A 22,389-nucleotide genomic window follows, 5' to 3' on the forward strand; every position below is an offset into this window, starting at 1 on the left:
TATGGGACAGCACCAATGCGACCGTAAGTTGATAAAAAGAGACCCAGAAAGAGCACATTCCCGAGATTGTTCTCTTTGTTTATACCAGCAGCAGGGCTAAAATCAATGGAAACATGTCATTTCTGAATACTACATGGCAGCCACGAGGAGGGACCTCCCAGACTAGAGTCAATCAGTTGCTGTGTGGTAAATAATTGGCTTCCTCTTTAAAGGGGCCTGCAACGCTTGGCTTTAGGATTACAGGATTTTCAAAATACAGGGAACCCAAAAATTGCCCTTGACTTCACTCGCCCACTGCAAAGGAACCAATCAAAACAGTCTACAAGAGTATGCCACTACAAAATCGCGAAAGATGGCTTCTCATGGTTTCCTGGTCGCCGTTACATGCCGTTGCTCAAGTTGACGACCTCTCCTCCATGGCTAAGACCATGTGGGCAGAAATAGAACGAGGAAGAAGATATTCCTTTGTCACCCCCTTTTCTCCTGAGCACACTCCCTGACCCTCCCTTTCCTTCCATCTGCAGGCATCCTACAATAGCGAGGTCGTTCAATTCTTTCCTGCCTAACTTTGGCTGCATAGCTCTAGACGTATATAGGTTGTGGAAGTTTGACCTTTCCTGCCTAACTTCAGCAGCATAGCCACAGGTCCACGTATATAGGTCGTCTTTGATGCAGAGTAGTTGGTGCTCTTTGTGTTACTTGCTTTGCAGTGCCTATGTGCAAAGCAAACACGTTGGATTCATTAGCATAATATGAAATACAACAACGCAATAACATATTTTTCCTAATGGCCACAATTAAAATTGCATTTGCTATTTACCCAATCGTCACACTCTTGCCAGTTGAAGTCATATCCGCAGCAAAAAACCACCACTACATGCCAACACAATCAGTACTATGATTTTGGTTCTCCAACAATTTAAAATATTTGATACCAAAATAACGACCGGAGGTAATAGCATCGCCATAGCTCAACAATTGCAACAAACAAGGAAAACAATGCACTCAAATTTAAGTTAAATACTATTACGTTCAATTTATTCAGTTTTCGATTCCATTTACATCTTGCAGAAGTACCACATTTACATGAATGACTTGAGAAATGCATGCGACCCTGCCTAGTGATGCAAACGTTTGTTTACTGTCATTCCTTTCTCACCTACTTTCATAGCCAGCTTTCGCTGTTTTCTTTTTCCAACACAACAATGTGCAAAGAATCTCCAGAGAAGGAGAGGCCATAATAAACAAAAACACAGAAGAAAACCCCACCCAAAACTGCGAACTTTAAATTTTTCAATGGTTCATGTTACACCATAATAAGTGTTGTGCTAATACAACTTCCTGGCTTAAAGGGACAGAACACTGGAATATAGCAATTTTTTTTTCACCGCAGTGGAAAGATTGATGTCTAAAATGTTCGATTCCATAACAGTTTTGTTAAAAACGGTGTAGAAACTTTTTATCGGGAATTTTTCGATAAATGCGCGCACCCGTTTTTATGTAGTCAGATGCTGGAAACCATGAGCAGCGATTACGATGACGCCTGGTGGGCAACAAAAAAGACATACCGAAAACAAATACAACTTTCACTCGCCAGACAGTAATCAGACATTTTTTGCGTAGAGTAAGGCAAAAAATGTTTCACACTCAATGCTGTTACTGCACAATAACGCACGCCCTCGTCGAAGAAAGTTTTAGTGGTCACTGTCATTGCGTCATTCATGAAATAGCAAACACTGTGGCGCCATCTAGTGGTAAAACCTGGAAGCATACATCTAGTGGTGCGAAAGAAGGGGTGGTTTTTATTTAAGGACGCACTGGGGAGAGCGCAAAATATAATAAATTATGGCAAGCACTCCTAGAAGAAAAAAGAACAATGTACAATAACGAAAATCAACAATATTTTGCTGACATGTAGTCACGTGGGGGGCTACCAACGTTTTTAGATTAGGGTCAGTTGGAAAAGACCCCGCCAGAGGCGGCCCTAACTCGTATCCTATCCGAGGGGTGGCGCTACCGTTGCGTTGAGATTGAGTGGGAGGCCATCGCCGCTGTCGCGGCGCACGTGTTCATTGCTTCGTTTGCTGTGTGTTCTGTCGTCGATCGATGGTGCACTCTCCTGAGGTGCTTGTGATTTAGCAGGGTAGATGTGTAGGCCAGTTGGTGAGACATAAGGAAAATAAAACCGCAGCAGACACAGGACGGAGGCTAGAGACAACACAGGGCGGTACTGGCAACTGAAACGTTTATTGAAAAAACAGGGGCTTTTAAAGACAGATGGCACATGTGACCTTACAATCAGGTAAAATGGGCTGAAACATGAAAACCAAACAAGACCTTCGGCGAACCTTAAACGACAACAATCAGCACGTGGAAGTTGATAAAAGGATGATAACAAGCATAATCTGTAAAAGAGGAAATCATTACAAAATAAACTGAACAATCTACAGCAGCACATGAATGAAAAGACAAAGCTCTCCGTACTAGATGAGCATGACACGAATCCAAAACAAGAGGTTCAAAATAATTTTTAACGACCGACAACCAAGGGAGAAAGTGGATGCAAACAAACCAAACAGTATAACAACCACCCAAGAAGTCACATGACAAGGAAATCTAGTTCTTTTTGGAGGAGAGCGACAGAAGGTGAGCTAACGCATTCATCTGGATGCGAACGCTGGATGGCAACCGCCTCTACAATCTCTCTTTCAAGTTGTCCCTTCCTTCTTCCTATAATCTCAGTCTGGCTGAGCTGTGGGCGACAGCCCCGACAACTACGGCAGTGAATCGGCAAATTCGAGCCCCCTGCCTCCCCCAAGGAAGGAAGGAATTTGCCGATTCACTGCCGTAGTTGTCGGGGCTGTCGCCCACAGCTCAGCCAGACTGAGATTATAGGAAGAAGGAAGGGACAACTTGAAAGAGAGATTGTGGAGGCGGTTGCCATCCAGCGTTCGCATCCAGATGAATGCGTTAGCTCACCTTCTGTCGCTCTCCTCCAAAAAGAACTAGATTTCCTTGTCATGTGACTTCTTGGGTGGTTGTTATACTGTTTGGTTTGTTTGCATCCACTTTCTCCCTTGGTTGTCGGTCGTTAAAAATTATTTTGAACCTCTTGTTTTGGATTCGTGTCATGCTCATCTAGTACGGAGAGCTTTGTCTTTTCATTCATGTGCTGCTGTAGATTGTTCAGTTTATTTTGTAATGATTTCCTCTTTTACAGATTATGCTTGTTATCATCCTTTTATCAACTTCCACGTGCTGATTGTTGTCGTTTAAGGTTCGCCGAAGGTCTTGTTTGGTTTTCATGTTTCAGCCCATTTTACCTGATTGTAAGGTCACATGTGCCATCTGTCTTTAAAAGCCCCTGTTTTTTCAATAAACGTTTCAGTTGCCAGTACCGCCCTGTGTTGTCTCTAGCCTCCGTCCTGTGTCTGCTGCGGTTTTATTTTCCTTATGCTTGTGATTGCGTCTTTATGTGTTGCTTTATAAGACTGTGACATACGATCTGGGAGATAACGTGTTAGTGCCTGAGGATTCCATAAAATGCAATCATAATCAAGTATGGGAAGGATTAACGATTTGTATGCATCAATAACTTGACTTCACATAAAGCTTGAGCTAAATTACGTCTTAAATATCCAAATTTATTAAGGGCTTAATTACAGCAAATTAACTCAATAGGTCTTGACCAAGATAAGTAAGGAAGTGAGAATAATATCAAAACACTTATATTCAAAAACCTTTTCAAGTGATATGCGTTGAATACGCAAAAACGGACCTGTCAGAGAATGCCGCGGTTAAAAATTTACAAAAATCGATAGGCATTTGCCAATTTTTGCATCATTACGAAAATGTAGCAGCTGATTAGTTAAGATCACAATGATCCTCAGAGGAATGGATGAGGTACTGCATGCACAACACAGTCATCTGCATGCATGCGGATTTCAGATGTGACGTTATTCGGCAGGTCGTTCATATAAAGTATAAGAATTGTTAATGTTCTAAGGCAGGTCCTTGTGGCACACAAGAAGAGACTGGGACGACACTGGATTTCACCATAATTGTATAGAGAAAGAAAGAGAGATGTCCAGTTCGCCAAAGATGAATTTTTAATACAACGTTCGTGAATCGAGTTTCTAATGAATCACTGTGTCAGAAGCCTTAGAGAAGTCAATATACCACCAATTTGATCACCAAAATCTAAGTTGAAAGAAATGCGATGCACAAATTTAGATAATTGTGTCAATATGCTAAAACCCAATAAAAACTATATATATATATATATATATATATATATATATATATATATATATATATATATATATATTCAAAATCCAAACAATTCAAAATGCTAACAAGGAAAAGGAATGAAGGAGGCAGGCAGACGTTACCCCGTGGCAGTCGGCATGCCCAGAAGCTTTTCTAACTCTTGAAAGAGAGTTCAAGGAAGGATGCCTTAAATATCCTTCATGGGAGCTGTTCAACATGTTTAGAAGTGTTGAAAACAAGATATCGACCCTACTGCAAGAAAACAGCCTCTGTGTGGACACTTTCTGGGATATTCTAGATTCACTGATAGGCTGTGGTGTGCTAGGTGTTGGGTGCTGCACTCACAGGGACACTCTGACTGCAGACCTTCTGCAATACTATGTAGTCCTGCGAATGCACTTTGCAGCAAAGGATGCTTGCAAACAGCTGACTGCTTGTGGCACAATTGCTTCCGTGAGAAAGAAGGTGAAGTTGATGTAGACTGTCCTTTTGGACAAATAAATACATCCACGGGACATAAAAGCATGCATGTAAATAAAGATACGTTATGATTGTTATGTATTGAGCCGTGCTTTGTATTTCACTTAACCGCCAGTCATTCCTTTTCTACAATTAGAAGCCTTTTTCCAAGCTGCTCAGAATAACTCAAAAAGCCAAGAGGTCGGCGCACGGGAGGCATCTGTAGAGTAAATACGGTGTAAAGTTATAAACATCCCAGCAGTGAGACAAGTTCACTGACCTAATTCATATGACCACAGCGCCATATAGCATAAAACGGGTAGCCGCAACCGTGAAAGGCGATTAACGATACCTTTTTACGTCGTAGTCGGCTTTGTAAATAAACGCATGCGCTGAATTTGAGTTTGTTGGAACCGTGGGCCAGTTTTGTTGAAAAACACAGCCGCTTATCGGAATATACTCTACTGATGTAGGGACGTGTCCTACCAGATGCCACAATGCAAAGTCATCACTAACAAGGTTTGTGTTAGGAGGGCCGCGCTGGAGGGGAGCGTGGAAAGCGTCTGCACGGTGCAGCCGCTACCACCACCCAACAGTCGGTTCAAGCTTGTTTAAGTCGGCCGTTGCCTAGTTTAGGCATTGTTTTTCCTGTGTACTATCACGAAATTAATTTCTGTGCGTAAATAACATTTAGCCAGCTGACCCCAGCTGCTTCAAGGCCTTAACGTTGATGCGCAGGCTTCTTGCTTCCGCCGTTCAACACGGAGACGTAGCAGACGACATCAGAAGGGGCAATCCTAACGCCACAGCAGCGCCGCCGCTGTGCGGGATACGCGAGGGGCCCGCTCCGTCTACATGGCGCGGGCGCGCTCTTTCCCAACTGACCTAATCTAAAAACGTTGGGGGCTACACTGAAAGTACTAGGGTTTCTCCGCTAGATAGCGCCTCGACTGTTTTTATGAGATTTTCAATGGCAAATTAGGATTGTAAAGCCTCTTTTCTTCCATATTGTAGTGCTCGAACTGTACTATATGAGGCAAGAGCTTTTCATCTCCACCATAATCTCATGGCATATTTTGGCCAGTGTTCTGTCCCTTTAAATGTGATCAATACAGGAAACGCACAGAACAAGAATCCACCTTAGAAATTCTAATCAACATTTTTATCAAGTAAATGTACTTCATTCAACATTTCAGGTAATGTGGATTATACATTTTTTTTCCCACAATTTGAAAACATATCGAGGTTTTGCTAAATTTTTACAAAAAAAAAGGCCTCAAAAAAGCACCTAATGCAATCACTAAATCGTGTTAGAGTGAACTTTTTCTTTTAAATCAATGTTTGAATTTTATTTTATCAAATTACACATTCATTTCTGTATAATTTGTGAAAAAAATTATGCTTCTAACTAAAACCGTTCCAAAGATGCAGCCAAATTTGTAACCCTTTGTGCATTTTGCTAAACCGAAACTAGCACGGTTTCGGTTTCCACATACCGAAAAATATTTGCCTCCTTTGGCCGTCTTATCTTCTTTTGCATCATAATTTTTTAGTTTACAATAATATTAACTTTTTCTAAGCGCGTGTCTTTTTTTTTTTGCTCTTATTTAATAACAAAAGTGCTCGCAAGTGAGTTGTGTACTGGAGCGTGCAAACTGAAGAACCTGCTGACTGCTTGCTCGGTGCCTCTTGTGCTTTTCACTTCGTTGTTACGTACATGAGGAAGTTTACAAATCAAAGGAGATGATGAAAGCCTGAGGTGACCAACAGTGCATCAAAAAATCCTCCAGTCAGTCTACCGATGCCGCAAGAAACACAAGAAAAAGAAAGCCAGCAGATGCACGAGAGAAAGGAAGTAGAGACCAAACTAAGGAGCACCTGAGCTACAAATGTGGTGAATTTTAAACCTCCTGGATATTGCTCTATGACATATGTAGCTATATCCAATCTTTTTTGTTGTCCTCTAAACTTACTTTTCTGCCCTTTCATCTTGCGCAAACATTTGTAACTTTTTTCCTCGAATAGATTTTTTAACGAAACTTTGAACACTTATTTTAGGTATATCAGGCTGTGCAACCAACCACAGAAAATAAAATTGTGCGATTTTTTATTGTTGCATTTGTTTTAAAAACATTCCTTGCTGAAAACCGTTGTTTTTGGTAATATTGTAAATAAAAAACTAGAATTGATATCATAATTATTTTAGTTCATTGCACAGCTGATGGCTTTATGTATGAGTTACGATTGCTGGCGTGGGATGCATTAGTACATTTTTCAACAAATTTTTTTGTGCATTTCAACATTGATTAGAATACAAAAAGGCAATCTTTAATATAGATCACTAATTTCCTCTTTGATAACATTTTCTCCCGAAAAGTGGCCTCTTACCATAACACTTTTCTGTCCGTGCCTATTCCCATCGATAGCCCGCTATCTATGGTTTCACGATTAGCTTTCAAAGCGCTCCTTGACAAGTGGCCTCATGCAGTGTGGAATAGAGAAACCCGTCTTTGCTTTTACTTTTATTTTATGAGCGATCCTTGTTTACATCATTGCGTCGATGTCGCGCGCTCCTGCTGCGCAGTTCCGCGGAAGTTGATGCATCAGAAGACGAAATCAGCTCTTTAGACTTTGACACTGACAGCAAAACTACATCAAACCGACCCGGAACGTCGGCAGCCATTCCCCCGACAAGTTTCGCTTTTGCTGCACGCTGATCGGAAGAGATCACTGTTCTGAAGGCCACAACTGTTATCTGCAGGGTGACGTATTTTGGGCAGTATTACTTGCCGCTGGCAGCGCAGGGAGTTGTTTTCCACTAGAGGAGAGCCAGGAGTCTACCTGTTTTTTTGCCCAACTCAGCGAATACTGTACACAGAAAGCTAGAATTTGCTGCAATGTTGCATTGGTGCAAGTGATGACACTCTCAGCATTAATGAATGACAATCGCCCGCGAATGCTGTCAGATAGGCTTGAACAACCAAGAGAGAACCGCTGCCTGCAACAACAGGAACATCCGCAAGCACTCCGCTAGTTGGGAGGGAACATTATTCTCTACCGTAAAACGCTTTCAGAGATATTTCTGTGTACTGAAGCATTATTTATTTATTAAGGGTTATTCCAATAAGTTGGGTCCAGGTAATTGATAATATAAAGGCTAAAGATGAAAAAAAAGCATCGTGACAGAACAATGGTAGAATGGTACCTCCCAAGATTTTGTGAAAGCCGTTACATATTGAAAGAACCACAATCATTATTCCCCAGCCACAATAAATAGCATCGTTCTATATGTCCTCTTACCATTGTAGAGAGCACTGTTGGCCACGCCACCCACAACTGCTAGACCGATTCCAAGCTTGCCAAGTGCATTGAATATCTGTGCAGCAGCCATGGTTGAACAACTGCAGGAAGGGCAAATGTCGACGCTCAGTCTAAGTAATGCACTGTGTTTGGTGCTTTCCATCCCCACTTCTGGTTAAGATTATAATAACAGTGCTGAAAAAACTATCAACACTGCATTCATTACTTGAGTAGGGGACGTCTAGTCAGGAGTTTAATGCATTTTAAAGAACTCACAGGAGTGTGATTCAAGCGCTCTTTTCGCCAAAGGTGTTGCTGCGCATCATGTTAAAACCAGTCACTCTGGAAGATGAGGCTTCCGAATCTCTTGGACTGCCAAACAACACTGGAAAAGCTAGAATATGAGACCCCAGAGGCCATCAAATGCTTCTAGGGAAAACTAACGCAAATGCCCAACAACGCAACTTCCCGACACTTGGTATGTGCTATTTATGTTGTACAATCGTAAAATGTAGAACCTGCTGGCAAGATAACGCTGAGAAAATACCTGAACTTTACAATCAACTTCGAATAAAAAAGAAAAATTTGAGACGTCATTATCAACCTACTAGTTATTCATGCAACAAAGAGTGTCCCCTTTTTTGTGTTTGCATGCATGAACGCACAATCTGGAACTCACAAGGTCCTTTTTTGTTCATCATAAGAATGCCCTTCTCAGCACCTACCATCTTGGCCATGAGCTGTATCCCGTAGAAATTACTAGGTTGTTTGCTTTTGTCCTTTATATATATCCCAGCGTACTTCTTCTTTGTCTTCGTCGCACAACGCACTGGTGCATGTCGATGGCTGAAGTGCTGACTATCACAGTACATTTTATATATATAATTTTTTTTTTTTCAAATTGGAGGGGAGACAAAAAACGGGCACCATTTTTTTACTTAATAATAAGAAAGAAAGTGTTTTTCAAGCAAACATTCTGAATTTCATATTTCTTGCGTTACATTTTACAAGCTGTAATATTTTTTTTTTGAGCCGAGGGTAACAATTAGGGCTATGTATCAGGCTGGTAGGTGAAAACCCAGTTCTCAAGAAAACATTCCAGAATTGTGCATTTCTTGGATGATTAATAAATGCTGGCCTGGACCAGTTAATCAGTTGCATGCGCAGCATACAAGACAGTCTGTAAGCATCATGTTCGCATTTCAGCATGAACTGTCTGGAATTATGTCCTGGCTACGAAAGGAAAACATTGTGCGCTCGCATGCTCTCTTCCTGCGCATGGAAGAGGATAGAAACTACGGTTTCAATACAGCACCCTGCTTGCCAGAAGTCACAATGCAGCATAAAACAAAGCGATGAATGGGAGCTTTTTTTCGCTGCTTGCAAGCACGGAAATCATTAAAAAATTATTAATCAGTGCATGCTGTGATGGTGTGTTGTCGCCAGGATTCTCACTCAGCCGGCAAACAAGCCAAACACTGCTGACAGACGCTGCTTGCATTTAGTTTTTGTTGCCCAAGTCCGTCACACTGATGCAACATCAGAGCAACCTGCCTTGTTTCTCAGCTGTTTGTGCCATGTGACAAGCTCTTTGGAAACAAGTTTACGGCTTGCTAGCAAATGTGCTTTGTTCATGCCGCTGTTGGGTTTCCGCAGTGTGAACAGGGCTTTAGAGGCATCTGAAGCTGTGTGCTTAAAGGATGAACACAGAGACGTACAGGGTATACGACAGAAGCGCAACTTCAAACTTTATTGACAGAAAAAGGACGAATACAGGGGTGCTTATATATTGCTGGTATCAGGAAGAAAACTGCATGTCAGTGCGTGACCCAATAGCAAAACACCAGGAGGAAATGAAGGCGTATCAGCACGTGACAAAAGTATGGAAAATAACATGAAAAATATGCAAGCAACATGAGCAAAGGTATGGAAAACAACCCGAAAGAAAGTGTAGCACAGGTGCGAATGAATTAAAAACCATGCAAGGTGCAGCAAAGAGCATGAATACATACCAAAACTAAAAGCAGTGAAAGGATGGCAAAGCAACGTAATAGCCACGTAAAAATTATAAAAGCGTTCTGAAGCAAAAAACACTGACACCGATAAGAGGCTAGATCATCATCATCGGCCTGACTAGACCCACTGCAGGGCAAATGCCTCTCCCATATTTCTCCAATTAACCCGGTTCTGTGCTAGCTGCATCCACTTGACCCATGCAAACTTCTCAACCTCATCAGCCCACCTAACTTTCTGCCGCCCCCTGCTATGCTTTCCTTCTCTTGGAATCCAGTTTGTTACCCTAAGCGACCATCGGTTATCGTCTCTTCGCACTACATGTCCTGCCCACGCCCATTTCTTCATCTTAATTTCCACTAGAATGTCAGTAACTTGAGTTATTTCTCTGACCCACTCTGCATGCTTCCAATCTCTTAAAAGGCTAGATGTAACTATCTAAAAAGGACATTCAGACAGGTGAATATAAGGGATGCCAGCGCAGTTGTCGTTTCTTTGGCCTCTATTATTTCCGTCTTATCCCGAGCTTTGGCCAGAAACCTAGTTTGATGAAACACGGGAAGAAAGTGCCACGTGCTTGCGAGCACACTTATTGAGACACTTCCCCGTTTGCCCTACATGCACGTCAAGGATATCTCAACATCCATTGTGTGTACACCATTAGGTGCTTGATGTTGCATTGTTTTCAAGTCGCCATTTGACATATTTTGGCCAGCTTGCAGGGCGCTGAAAAGACCACATGCAGCCAGTGTACTGAAGGCACCGTTTTCAAATTGTGTGAGATACCATGGAATCACCTGAAAAGGTTTCTTTGTTGCGCTTACTATGATCCGATTTCGGAGTTTTTTGCAGAAAGCATTCAGAAATGCTCAAATGAGCCAGATAACTTGAAGACAAAATTCTATCAACCTTTCTTTTACCTTGTGGATGCATGATTTTTCTAGTGCAGATGCTTAACCAGCTTGGAATGGGCACTATCATAGGACAAGAGGGCCTTCTTTGAGCGCTGCTGATGGACCCAACACACACTTGTTCTTAAAAAAATCAGCTGCACATCAAGAAACTGGAGTCTATCATGATCTGCTCACTCATGGGCATGGAATCAAAAGTAGTTTCGGTGAAAAGATATCTGTTTTGCAGTGCATGAATACATAGACGAGAATATGATAGTCATCAACGTATGTGAAAATGATTCCAATGTTTCTCAAGCCGGCGATCAGAGAGCATGAAAGAAAGATTTTATAAAGAAGCGGTGCAACAAATGAGTCTATGCAAACTCCCGCTTTCTAAGTAAAATTCTTCCTGGAAGCAAACAACAGTAGAATCCAAATAAAATCTTATCAAGTCCAAAAATTTTCCGATCATAAAACCAGCGACATTCTGAAATCTAGCTTGACCATATTTTTCTCACAAACAGCATCAAACAAATCGTGGGGAACTGAGTAATAACTGTCCTCTACAGAGAATCCAGTAGAACTTGCCTTCTTGCACCACTTCTCTTGACACAGTTGGCAAGTCACAGCTTTCTGCCATGTGCCAGATAAGGCTTTTGTCTTCGGGCTATCTGGCTCATTTGAGCATTTCTGAATGCCTTCTGCAAAGAACTCCGAAATCGGATCATAGAAAGCGCAACAAAGAAACCTTTTCAGGTGATTCCATGGTATCTCACACAATTTGAAAACTGTGCCTTCAATACACGGGCTGCATGTGGTCTTTTCAGCGCCCTGCAAGCTGGCCAAAATATGTCAAATGGCGACTGGAAAACAATGCAACATCAAGCACCTAACAGTGTACACACAAGGGATGTTGAGATATCCTTGACGTGCATGTAGGGTAAACGGGGAAGTGTCTCAATAAGTGCGCTTGCAAGCACAACGTGACACTCAAGAACAATACTGGAAGTAACTGCATTGTAGCCATTGCAAACACTTCCTTCCCTTGTTTCATCAAACTAGGTTTCTGGCCAAACCTCGGGATAAGACGGAGATAATAGAGGCCAAAGAAAAGAATTGCATTAGCACTCCTTCTATTCACCTGTCTGAATGTCCTTTTTAGGTGGTTACATCTAGCCTCTTATCGATGTCAGTGCTTTTTGCTTCAGAACGCTTTTATAATTTTTACGTGGCTATTACGTTGCTTGGCTATCCCTTCACTGCTCTTAATTTTTGTATGTATTCATGCTCTTTGCCACACCTTACACGGTTTTTAATTCATTCTCACCTGTCCTACCCTTTCTTTCATGTTGTTTTCCATACCTTTGCTCATGTTGCTTGCACATTTTTCATGTTATTTTCCATACTTTTGTCACGTTGTTGATACGCCTTCATTTCCTCCTGGTGTTTTGCTATTGGTTCACGCACTGACATGCAGTTTTCTTCCTGGTACCAGCAGATATATAAGCACGCCTGTATCTACCCTTTTTCTGTCATTAAAATTTGAAGTTGCACTTGCACAGCTCTTATTAAGTAGAGGTATCTCAGCTGAGAGGACAATAAAAAGGGAGTAATTACTCACTGACATCCACCCAAGTCCAACCATACAGCTACCAAGGACCAGGACGAATATTTCTTTAAAAGGGTCATGCCACGGTCATCCAATATAATAGTTTTGTAGTCTGGCAGATAATACTGGACCTTGTTATTAGTTCCCTAGGCGCATTCCTTATTTCGAAATAAGTGGCTGAAGTTGACACCGCCACCGACAGCAATCGCCATGTTGAAATGCTTCGTGACATCACACAGCGACATCGGCCGCCTCAGTGCCGGCACTAATAAGCTGCCGATACTGTGTTCGCGCTAACCAGCATGACTCCCAATAACCTGAACACAGACTGTAGTGAAATGCAATCTAGTTCTTGCCCAGGCATCCACCACCGCGCACATGCCTTCCGGCGGATCCCTTGCGCCAGCGTCAGAAAAGTGTGCCAAAATTGTTTTTCTTGTAATAATAATAATAGGCCCTCGAAAAAGGAATTTAAAAAATGAATGCTTCTTGTGAAATGCCGCCCCATACGGCGGGAGTTCTAGCTCATAGCCAGTGCAGTGCTGACCATTGTTAAGGATGGCGACAACGAGACGAGCGCGAGAGCTGCCGCTTTCAACCATCGAGACAAGAATTTCCCACCGGAAAGGAACGCGGGGTGTTCGGCCGGACAGCGACAGCAGACCAAGTCGGGCCATCGGGAAACAAAAAGGTTCAAGTGGGTCCCAGCGTCTCCCGCATGGCTCAGTACCCTCAAGGCGGCAACGCGGTCATCCCCTTCATCTGGCCGACAGCGCGCGGCGGCCTTTTCGACGTTGACGGGGTAGCCCAGACCAAAAGGTGCCAATAGTCGCCGAGCTCCTCGCTTGCCATCTACACTACGCTTCTCCAATTCGTCTTTCCAACGGCACGCAGTGGCGCGTTCGACATGGTTCGACGCAGGAGTGCCCCCGACAATGGGACGTAGACAGACTCCGATCGACGCAGATGTGTGCCAGACTGTGAGACACCGGCAGTCAGCGAGCTCCTCGTGTGCTGCTCTCTACACCGCCACAACGGTCTCCCCCTCACCTTCAAGTTCAAACTTTCGAGGGAGCGGGTCTGCAAGAGTGAAAGTGCGCTAATGTGTGTGACATTAAAGCTATAAGGACACTCCCTCGACGACGAGCCCACCCTTCACCTAGGGAACCTGGGGAACACGGACCCTTTAAAACTACGTGTGTGTGCGGGCATCATCAGTTCTTCTCCGGAGTTCTTTCCTACTGTTAACAATGTAAATAAACCAAGTTTTCGTCCTTCTACTCCCAACTCCTTCGCTCAGCGGCACTTCTGCCTGAGGTGGAGCGGGCGTCAATGCGGCCGACGATCCGTCCAACGACACCCGGGTCCCACCTCTAACAACTGGATGGCAGCGGTTGGATCGACCATGCGACCTGGTACTGCTTCTGCGGGTGAGTGCTTGGACTTTGCTTGAGATTGGCCAGGTTTCGGATTTTGGGTTATTTAATTTGAACTGCTGGGAATCAAGGGAAGTTGTTAGGTGAAACGCAAGTGACAACCTCACGACAACAGTGTGTCAGAGCAGCAACTCAGAGCAGCAACCATGGATTTTATGAGTTGGCCGGAGGCAGATCTGCCAGCGATGTGAGAGGAGATGGGTGCAGACGTTGAGGATCAGATGGAGAAACCTGATATTTGTAAAGCTCTCTTAGAATTTGGCGACGAAGAGTTATTAAGCTTTACATGGAACTCCTCAAAGTTGATTGTGAGGAAGAGGAAGAATGCAGGCTAGCAGCAAAAAAACAACAAGAATGGGAAGCAGAAATGGCGAAGCAGCAGAAAGAAATAGAAAGGCTAGACGCAGAACTGGAGATACTTGAGCTCAGAGCTGAGGACGAAGCGAAGGGCAGTCCAAAATGGCAAAGCTGTAACTTCAAATGAAGGAAGGTGCGAGAAAGTAGATCATCAAAAACATGCTCAAGAACTGCACTGTAGACTCTCTGAAAAGTCGCAACAAACTGCGCACAAGCGCACACTGGTAAAACTTGACCAGAGCTTTCGCGACGGAAAGTGGGATACGACGCAGTGTCAGCTGTGAGTGTTCAAAATAGGTGAAAGCATAAATTTCTACATCACTTCAAAAGCACCTGTGAAAGTTCAAAATTGGACAAGGATATTTGGTCACATGCTGGTGTCTGTACTGCCGCAAGAGGCGGCTTATGTCGTGCTGTGTTTATCAGATGAGGACTTTGACGACTATGAACGAGCGAGAGCAGCTTTATGTCGACGTTTCAGAGCTAAGACGGATTACGTCACTGGTAGGTTCGACGGGAGAGTGAAACGCGATGTAGCCTATGTCCCAAGAAAGCCCGCTCAGCTTCCGAATGTTGCAGAGTTGCCAAATTTCGAAGCTGCAAACAAGAAAAAAGCGTCTAATTGGAACCGATGGAAAAGAAAAACGAAAACTCCTAAGAGAGAGGCCGTTGAGGTGAGAGAGACCGTGATTCAGCCGCATAGGCGCGTTGACAGGATAGGGGACCCCATTCAAGTGTCCAGCGAAGAGAAAGCTGTAAAATGGAAAAGTGTGACTCCTGTCCGAATGAAAGCGGCATGTGAGACGGAGTTGGATAAGCGCGACGTGAGAAAGAATTTTTTGCGAGCATCTAAACGGCGCGTTCAAAGAAAAGAAAGAGAGGTGCCCAAAGGTACAGGTCTCGAACCTGAAGTTGATGTTGCTCTTGGAAGGGGTATACAGGGCAGTGTGGAGCAGGGCCAGCATATGATTTCTGACACAGGGGAACCAGGCGAGCTAAAAGGTAGCCAGGAATATGTGCAAACGGCCCAAAGCAACCCTCAGGAAAGCGAGCTTGACGTAGGGATCCGTTGTTGGGTAGAGGCTCTAGAGTATGCCCTTAGCTGCGAGGCCAGTGAGAGCGTTGTTCGTGAACCGGGAAAGCAGTGTACACGAGGAAGGCACACAGCCGCGAGAAGAAAGAGCAAAGAGTCTGCCGGAAGTGGAAGAGAATAAAGACCCTTATCTCGGGTAAGCAGTTGTAGTGAACACTGATGAAGAGAAGGGAGAGGTTATTTCGAAACCCCAAGAAAGCCTCCGCACTGCGTATCAGAAACAAGAGAGAATAAATTCTGATCGTGCGACGCGTGCGGATAGTTCAGACGCTAATCCGAGAAAAAGTGAGGGGCAATTGCTGTCTAAGAGCACAGAGTTGGCAGACCTGACTCCTCGCCAGAGTGAGACAGTCGAGGAATTGGGCAGCGAGAGTGCGCCTATATTGGGCCGCACTGATGCAGAGAGCGAGAGGTCATTAGTAGATGAGTTACACAGGCCAGAGCTCAGTGTGGACGACTGCCAGGTAGGAATAGCGGAGTACACGGACCAGCGAAATGTGCAAGTAGAATCGTCAGTGTACGAAGTACAGCCAGTCGATTCAAGAGTGATGACGCTGCGCTGCGAGAACATAGATGCCATTTCGGTACAGGAGAAAGAGTGTTTACGCCGTGTGGGTCAAAATCTGCAGGAAGCCGATTTTGTTGGCGAAAAGCGCAAGAACCACTCTAGGCGTGGAAGAGCTAGATCCAGTGCGAGATTGAAGCAGAATAAGTGTCAGGCTCCAAATTTGCTCTCTCTAACGACTGTAGGTAGCCGTAGTAACAGGAATGCCGGACTCTCAGAAAAAAACCTTTCCCGCGGGGCGCCTCGGAAACGCGCGAAAGCGGTTCGTGATCAGGTGACTTCTGTGCGAGGTCTCAGTGCTAGCGCTAGCGCTAGCCATGGAAACAGGAAAGGAAAAGCGCTTTTACAAACAACACAGAATACGAAGTCCCTGAAAATGCAGCAGGCCCCGGAAGGAATAAAAAGCTGCCGTCCAGAAACAAAGGCCATGGGATAGCAGGTAAAGCAGCCCGAGGTATCTAGAGCGAATAGACGGCCCGCGACTGAGCGGAGACGGGCACGAAATTCAAGAGGGAAAGAACAAATGCCTAAGTCGGGGAAGAGCTCTAGCAAAGGTACGGCGCGGCGAGGGAGGCAAAAGACTCGTCTGGCTTGCGCTTCACTGTTCGGCCCTGCTTTTCGACTTCATGCACAGGATAAAAGTATGAATGACGCCGCGAGTGCGCAGGGAGACGGTGGTCAAGCAGAGACTTGTCGCGACGCTTTTCGTCATGCCTCGACAGAGGTACAAAGAGTCAGGCTGCAACCCCGCAGGGCACGCCTGAAAGTGATCCTTTCGACGGGGCAGGTCTATCACTCCCGCGTAGCGTTTCTAAGTAGCTGTTCTTTTTTTTTCACTGGCGGGTACATAGAACATAATGCTAACGTTTTGCGCTAGTTCTTGAAAATTTTTCGGACATTTCAGTTTTGCAGCAGGAGGTCAAGAAGGCAGCTGTACCTTTCAGCTGCGAATGCTGGGTGTCAGTTACGGTAAAGCTACCACGTTTCGTGATACACAGAAGTGTGCGACAAGGACTCGAACTGAAATGGAAGAGACTTAATTTAAACTCAGTTGAGGCACAGAGTAGCCCAGTTTTAGTTGCGTATTATTTTGGCAATCGCTACACTGAAGAGCACAGACCGCTGGTAACTACCTAATTGATTTTCTTAGCTTTTGTGGCAATGCTTCAGGAGCTAGCTTGCCGATCATGGACTGCCGTTTTTCGGGTCATCTCAATTTTGAGTATTTTTTTTTGCGGCTTCGGTGAGCGCTCCAAAGTCAGGCTGATCGTTCAGACAAGAAAAAAAAAATGGAAGGCTGTTTCAATTATTCTCATTATAAGGAGATGGGAGTGGTGATGAAAATTTTAGTTTTGATTTTCTAGCTCTGTAGAACACCCACCCACCTTTTCGTATACAGCCTGTCAAACTTGCCTTTGGTTGCCTCATACTAGACATGGGAGCTTGCTCTGACTCGAAATTCGGGCAAAATTGAGGGGATCAGGATGCAGGAATATCATTTGTTGGATTTAAAAGCCTGGTGCATCTTAAGTGGATTCAGAGCGCTTGCGCGCGTGGCAGTTCTGTGCTGTGTGGAAAGTTTAACCTATTCTTTCCTTTGTTGGTGTTGGTTGGCTTTGGGTGTTGTTGCCTGAGGAGACGATCTCCTTCAAGACAAGCCACCAGAGCGAACACAAGCCCATCTGTCTTCGGCAAGTGATTGCAACCACTAGCCGATCGAGATTTTCCCCGGCCGCGGAGGAGCTGTTAAGGATGGCGACAACGAGACTGGCGCGAGAGCTGCCGCTTTCAACCATCGAGACAAGAATTCCCCACCGGAAAGGAACGCGGGGTGTTTGGCCGGACGGCGACAGAGGTCAAAGTTGGGCCATCGGGTCCCACCTCAGCTCCGCTGCTAAGGAGGCGGCGAAAATAACAATTTCCTTTACTACGAAACAGTGGGGTTGAAAGTAAAAACAAGTTTCATGATCGAGTGGCCCATTTACTAAAACGCCTCGCTGATCTATTACAAAGTGCCGTCCACTGTGGCAGCAGTGCCAAGTAATTTAGTCCTAGCAACGATCAGGAAGAAGCAGACAGCCAGAGCACCGTCGCCCTTCGCGTTTGCGGGTGGAGCCGTTGCTGTAAGCCTCATGAGCTTATCGTCCACTTTCATGATGCGGCTAGCGCCAGACTTGGGCCCGGCAACAAGCAGCATGCTGCTATAAGAGTATTGGATGCCTGGATGTAGTGCGCCGTGCCCTTACACTAGTCTGCTGCGTTGTCGGGCAGTACCTGGAGATTGTACAAAAGCATTATCGGGCGGCATTATATACATTACGCATTTTAAGTGCTGCTTTTCTGTTCGAGCAGGGCAACTCGTGCGCCTTTCGTATTCGGACGTCGACGTGCACCTGAATCCCGCCTACAGATGCCGCTATTCCCTAAGTTAAAAGCGCTAACAGAGATCAACGAAAAGCTCAGTTTGCGGTAACCTCGGTAAGTGGCATGATCACGGTTGATGGTGCTCGTACTCGGAACATGCAGCAGACAATACGGCGTTGGCCTATGTCATCACCGGCTGCGCCGGTTGCCAGATCGGCAAGCTGTTCATGAAGAAACCAAAAAATACTAGTCTTAAAAATATCTGCAGCTGAAACTTAGAGGTTTATTTGGTTGGCACATCAGGAATACGATGCAATAAGCAGTTTATGTACCAAAATTGGTGTCATGACCCCTTTAACTTCACTGAGAAATAGCCGCATGGCTGCACTTGGCTGGATGTCAACGAGAAATTACTGTCCTATAACAGATCTATTCCACCTTAGGGGATTCCCCTAAACATTCGACGAACAGCCGACAATGTTCTCTCAACATAACAGCTACCATTAGCTAGGTAGAACTATGTCAATGCACATCAGCTAGCCTGCAGGAGCACAAGTTGCGTCGTGCCAATTAGTTGGGCTTGTTTCCAGTAAGTACTTGTTAAACTCTTTGCAAAATGGTCAAGGAAATTGAGAGAGGCCGGTTGGTAGTCATCAAATGACTGACCCGGCATCCGCTTCTGAATGTATCCAGTACAGTTTCCAATTTAGAGTAGTTCTACAGGCATATTTTTTCCAAAACATGTTTGGGATGCAAAAATCAAGCGAAATCGAGTTTTATCCGAAAACCATATGTATTACGAATTTTCATCAGCGTTTTTATCGTACTTCATTATGCTCACACCACAGGATACTCGCATAATTATAGTTCCATGCCGCTATGACAAGCCTCAAGCATATAATGCCATGTCGACAATAAACTAAGAGGTACACAGCTGGCCCACAAGAAAAAGCAGTCAATAATCAGAATTTTTTACTCCGTCAAAGTCAGGAATGGTGGAGCGTAAATGGAACAGAGGTGGAAGCTGGCAATTTAGACCAGCTTTGAAGCATACTAGTTGTTTTGGAGAGCGCATCTAGGGTCAACGCTGCTCATAATTGCAGCTTTTTATTCGTGACATCCAAAGTCCCCAACTTATTTCTAGGGGTGTGCGAATATTCGAAATTTTCGAATATCGAATCGAATATCATAATATTCGATTCGTTAAACGAATCAAATAGTGGAAAATGAAAATTATTCGAAACTGTTCGAATAATTTTCGAATACTTTTCGAATAACTGGCACGAATTAACGTCTCAGTCACCTCCGATCATTCTCGCGAAGGCAGCGTCAGCTCCGAGCAAGCACAGCTTGCTGCCGCAATAAACCTACGCGAGAAGCAGAGATCACCGTTTTAGGGAGCCTACATGCTTCAGCGTGGCCGCGACACGGTCCATTCGCATGGAAACATTCTTAAAGATTGGACATATCACGAATCGCGGAGGCAACTTCTCGTAGTCGTGTCATAGTTCACACGTCTCTAATCTGCCGAGAAGTAATGCTACATGTTTATTCCCTGAAACTTTCATTCACTTTCATCACATAACATTTCCCAACAAACCTGCTGTGCAATTTTACAGTCCAGAACCATTTGTTGGTGAATATCCCTAGTTACATTATGATGCACAAGACTGCCTTTATTTTGTTCCCATAGTTTAAACACTTTTTTTACGTATAGTGCTGCCATTGCAACATGCCCAGTGTTCCATATACTCATTTAAATCTTTGTTAAATGCGCTTTGTTTCACTGCATCTGCACTACTTCTAATGTTCCACCTTTTGGGATATCAAATTTTATCTTTGTGAATGGTCGTTTCTCATAACTGTTGCAACAAGTTTCAGTCCTAGTCATTAAAGGCTCAAATAAAAACTGCAGATTAATGTAGACATGCATCTGCATTTTCTGTGTGATTTCCCCGCAGTGTTAGAGCCTTAATCTAGTCAAGCATTTTTAAAATTTTTGATGACTTGTCTGAGAATGTCTTGTCTTAGTTGATGTGATGTTGTTTGACTGATGCAATGTTGACAGTACTCAATTTCTAGTTGTACATTCTAGTAGTGCCAGGCTATATTTCTAGCCAAGTTGCATCTAGTAATTTTATTAACTCCTGCCAACTCCACTTGACTTTACTGAGTGCTATTTTCTTTTGCTTATGGCTGTGTGCAATCTTTTTGCTTTTAAATATTTAGACTTTATCTCGCCTGTAGTCAAGGTTGACGCAGCTGTACATTGTTGTGAACTATATATCAAACAGCATTTTGAATAAAATTGAATTTCAGACACTTTTTAATGTTTTGTAATCAACGTACAAATGACATGAACATAACTTGCAGAGTATTCGATTCGTATTCGATTTGCTGCTTTCACTATTTGATTCGTATTCGATTCGCTGCTTTCACTATTCGATTTGTATTCGATTCGCTTTTTAGCTACATTATTCGTATTCGATTCGATAGCAAGAGTGCACTATTCGTATTCGATTCGGTTTGGAAAAAGTACTATTCGCACACCCCTACTTATTTCCTTTTTACTCACTGTTCAACGCTTTTCAGACTACACACGCACCTCTGACAAAACAACACAAACAGGCGAAACATGCAAAGATGCAAAGATGTTTGAAATAATGTAGGCTGACCTAAGCAACAATTGGGACCAGACTAGCAGCAAATAGAACACTTGCTCATCACAAGCGAACACCAAGTATGACCTAAAGCTTTTGTCTGCTTTGACTTGACAGATTATAATGTAGTCTACAATTTCAATGCACCCAAGCAGCGCCAACGTTCACAACGACCACGACGTTTCCACTCTCTACATTGTGCATTCTTTGATTATACGTCTGTGTGGATAAATTTTTTCAGACAGGATAGATAACACTGAAACGTAGCCTTTTCCTTCAACCCCGCCGGCGTGACGCAGTGGTTACAGCGCTCGACTATAGTTCCCAAAGGCCATTTCGATGGAGGAGAAAAGAAGGTGCCGTGCATGTTAGAACCCCGAGTCCTCCACTACGGCGTCTCTCATAGCCCGAGTCGCTTTGGGACGTCCCCAGTTTCCTTCTTTACTTGACTGCCTCCTACCTTCTCATGTTTTTGCTTGCGCGGTGCTGAGCCTCCTGTATGGCTTTCCAACGCCCTTGAGACGGTTTCTAAGGACTGGAACCCTCATATTGCTTGTACCTACAGCACAAGTTTTTCAGTCAGATATGTCCGCGCTATTTGCTTTTCTCTCCACCGGCTAGGCTACGTCACATGCACACTGCATTTTACGTATTTAATTTTCTCCAAACACTTTTGGAGCATATTAAATTTACTTGTGAACAAATAGTTATTACGCTTCCATAGCACCTGTGTGTATTAAGCCCAGTGCAAAAAATGCGTTATACCTATATGCCTCTAGTGCCCTGCCATCAATCACATGCAGGTTGGAGCAGTTTGAGAGCAATATTACGTTTCGAAGCAGTAGGGGAAACCAGTTTGGAGCAGCACTTGCACCTCTGGCGAAACCTACACCGCTGCCGAGCATCAAGACCAGTAGCCGACCGGCACGTAGCTAACCCAAGGTAATTACCAAAATTACTAGTGCAGCACATGGCCGCGGACGTCGCAGAAAGAGGGGAAGAAAGCATACAATGTGTGAAATGCACGTGGGAATGTCGCGTCCTCTGCGACCGCTGCTTCATCACGCAGAAGCTTGCGCATGGGAACGTGAAAATCGTGACAAGGCAATGACCACAGATGCAGCAGCGTGCAAAATCTTAATGAGCTAAATGCCAGCATATTACAAAAATGCAGCTAACTATAACAACACGCTACATCTAAGCAGCCAGTAGCACTCACCACGCTGCCACTTAGGCTTCGCTCTGCTGGCCGAGGAGGGATAATCGGATAATTGTGCAGATCCCGAGCGCGCTATTGGCGCTATTCCGTTCGCTTGTAGACGCAGCAGGACGACACGCGATTGGCTGCGCTCTCGGTGCCGTCACATCCGG

The 22,389-nt window shown here is 44.2% G+C and overlaps 1 protein-coding gene across 1 annotated transcript in view; it reads right to left on the reverse strand.

Moving 5' to 3' along the window:
• Phb1 (prohibitin 1) overlaps positions 1 to 22,382 on the reverse strand; it is a 51,494-nt gene extending 29,112 nt beyond the window's left edge. The window contains exons 1-2 of the mRNA XM_084600526.1: positions 22,238 to 22,382; positions 8,029 to 8,129 (exon numbers count right to left, since the gene is read on the reverse strand). Of these exons, the coding sequence (XP_084456652.1) occupies positions 8,029 to 8,119 (91 nt within the window). The 5' untranslated portion in view covers positions 8,120 to 8,129; positions 22,238 to 22,382. The remainder of the gene's footprint in view (positions 1 to 8,028; positions 8,130 to 22,237) is intronic.
• Between the last annotated feature and the right edge of the window lie 7 nt (positions 22,383 to 22,389).

This window comes from Amblyomma maculatum, chromosome 1, assembly GCF_055883805.1.
Source record: "Amblyomma maculatum isolate TAMU_Amacu chromosome 1, ASM5588380v1, whole genome shotgun sequence".
NCBI lineage: Eukaryota > Metazoa > Arthropoda > Arachnida > Ixodida > Ixodidae > Amblyomma > Amblyomma maculatum.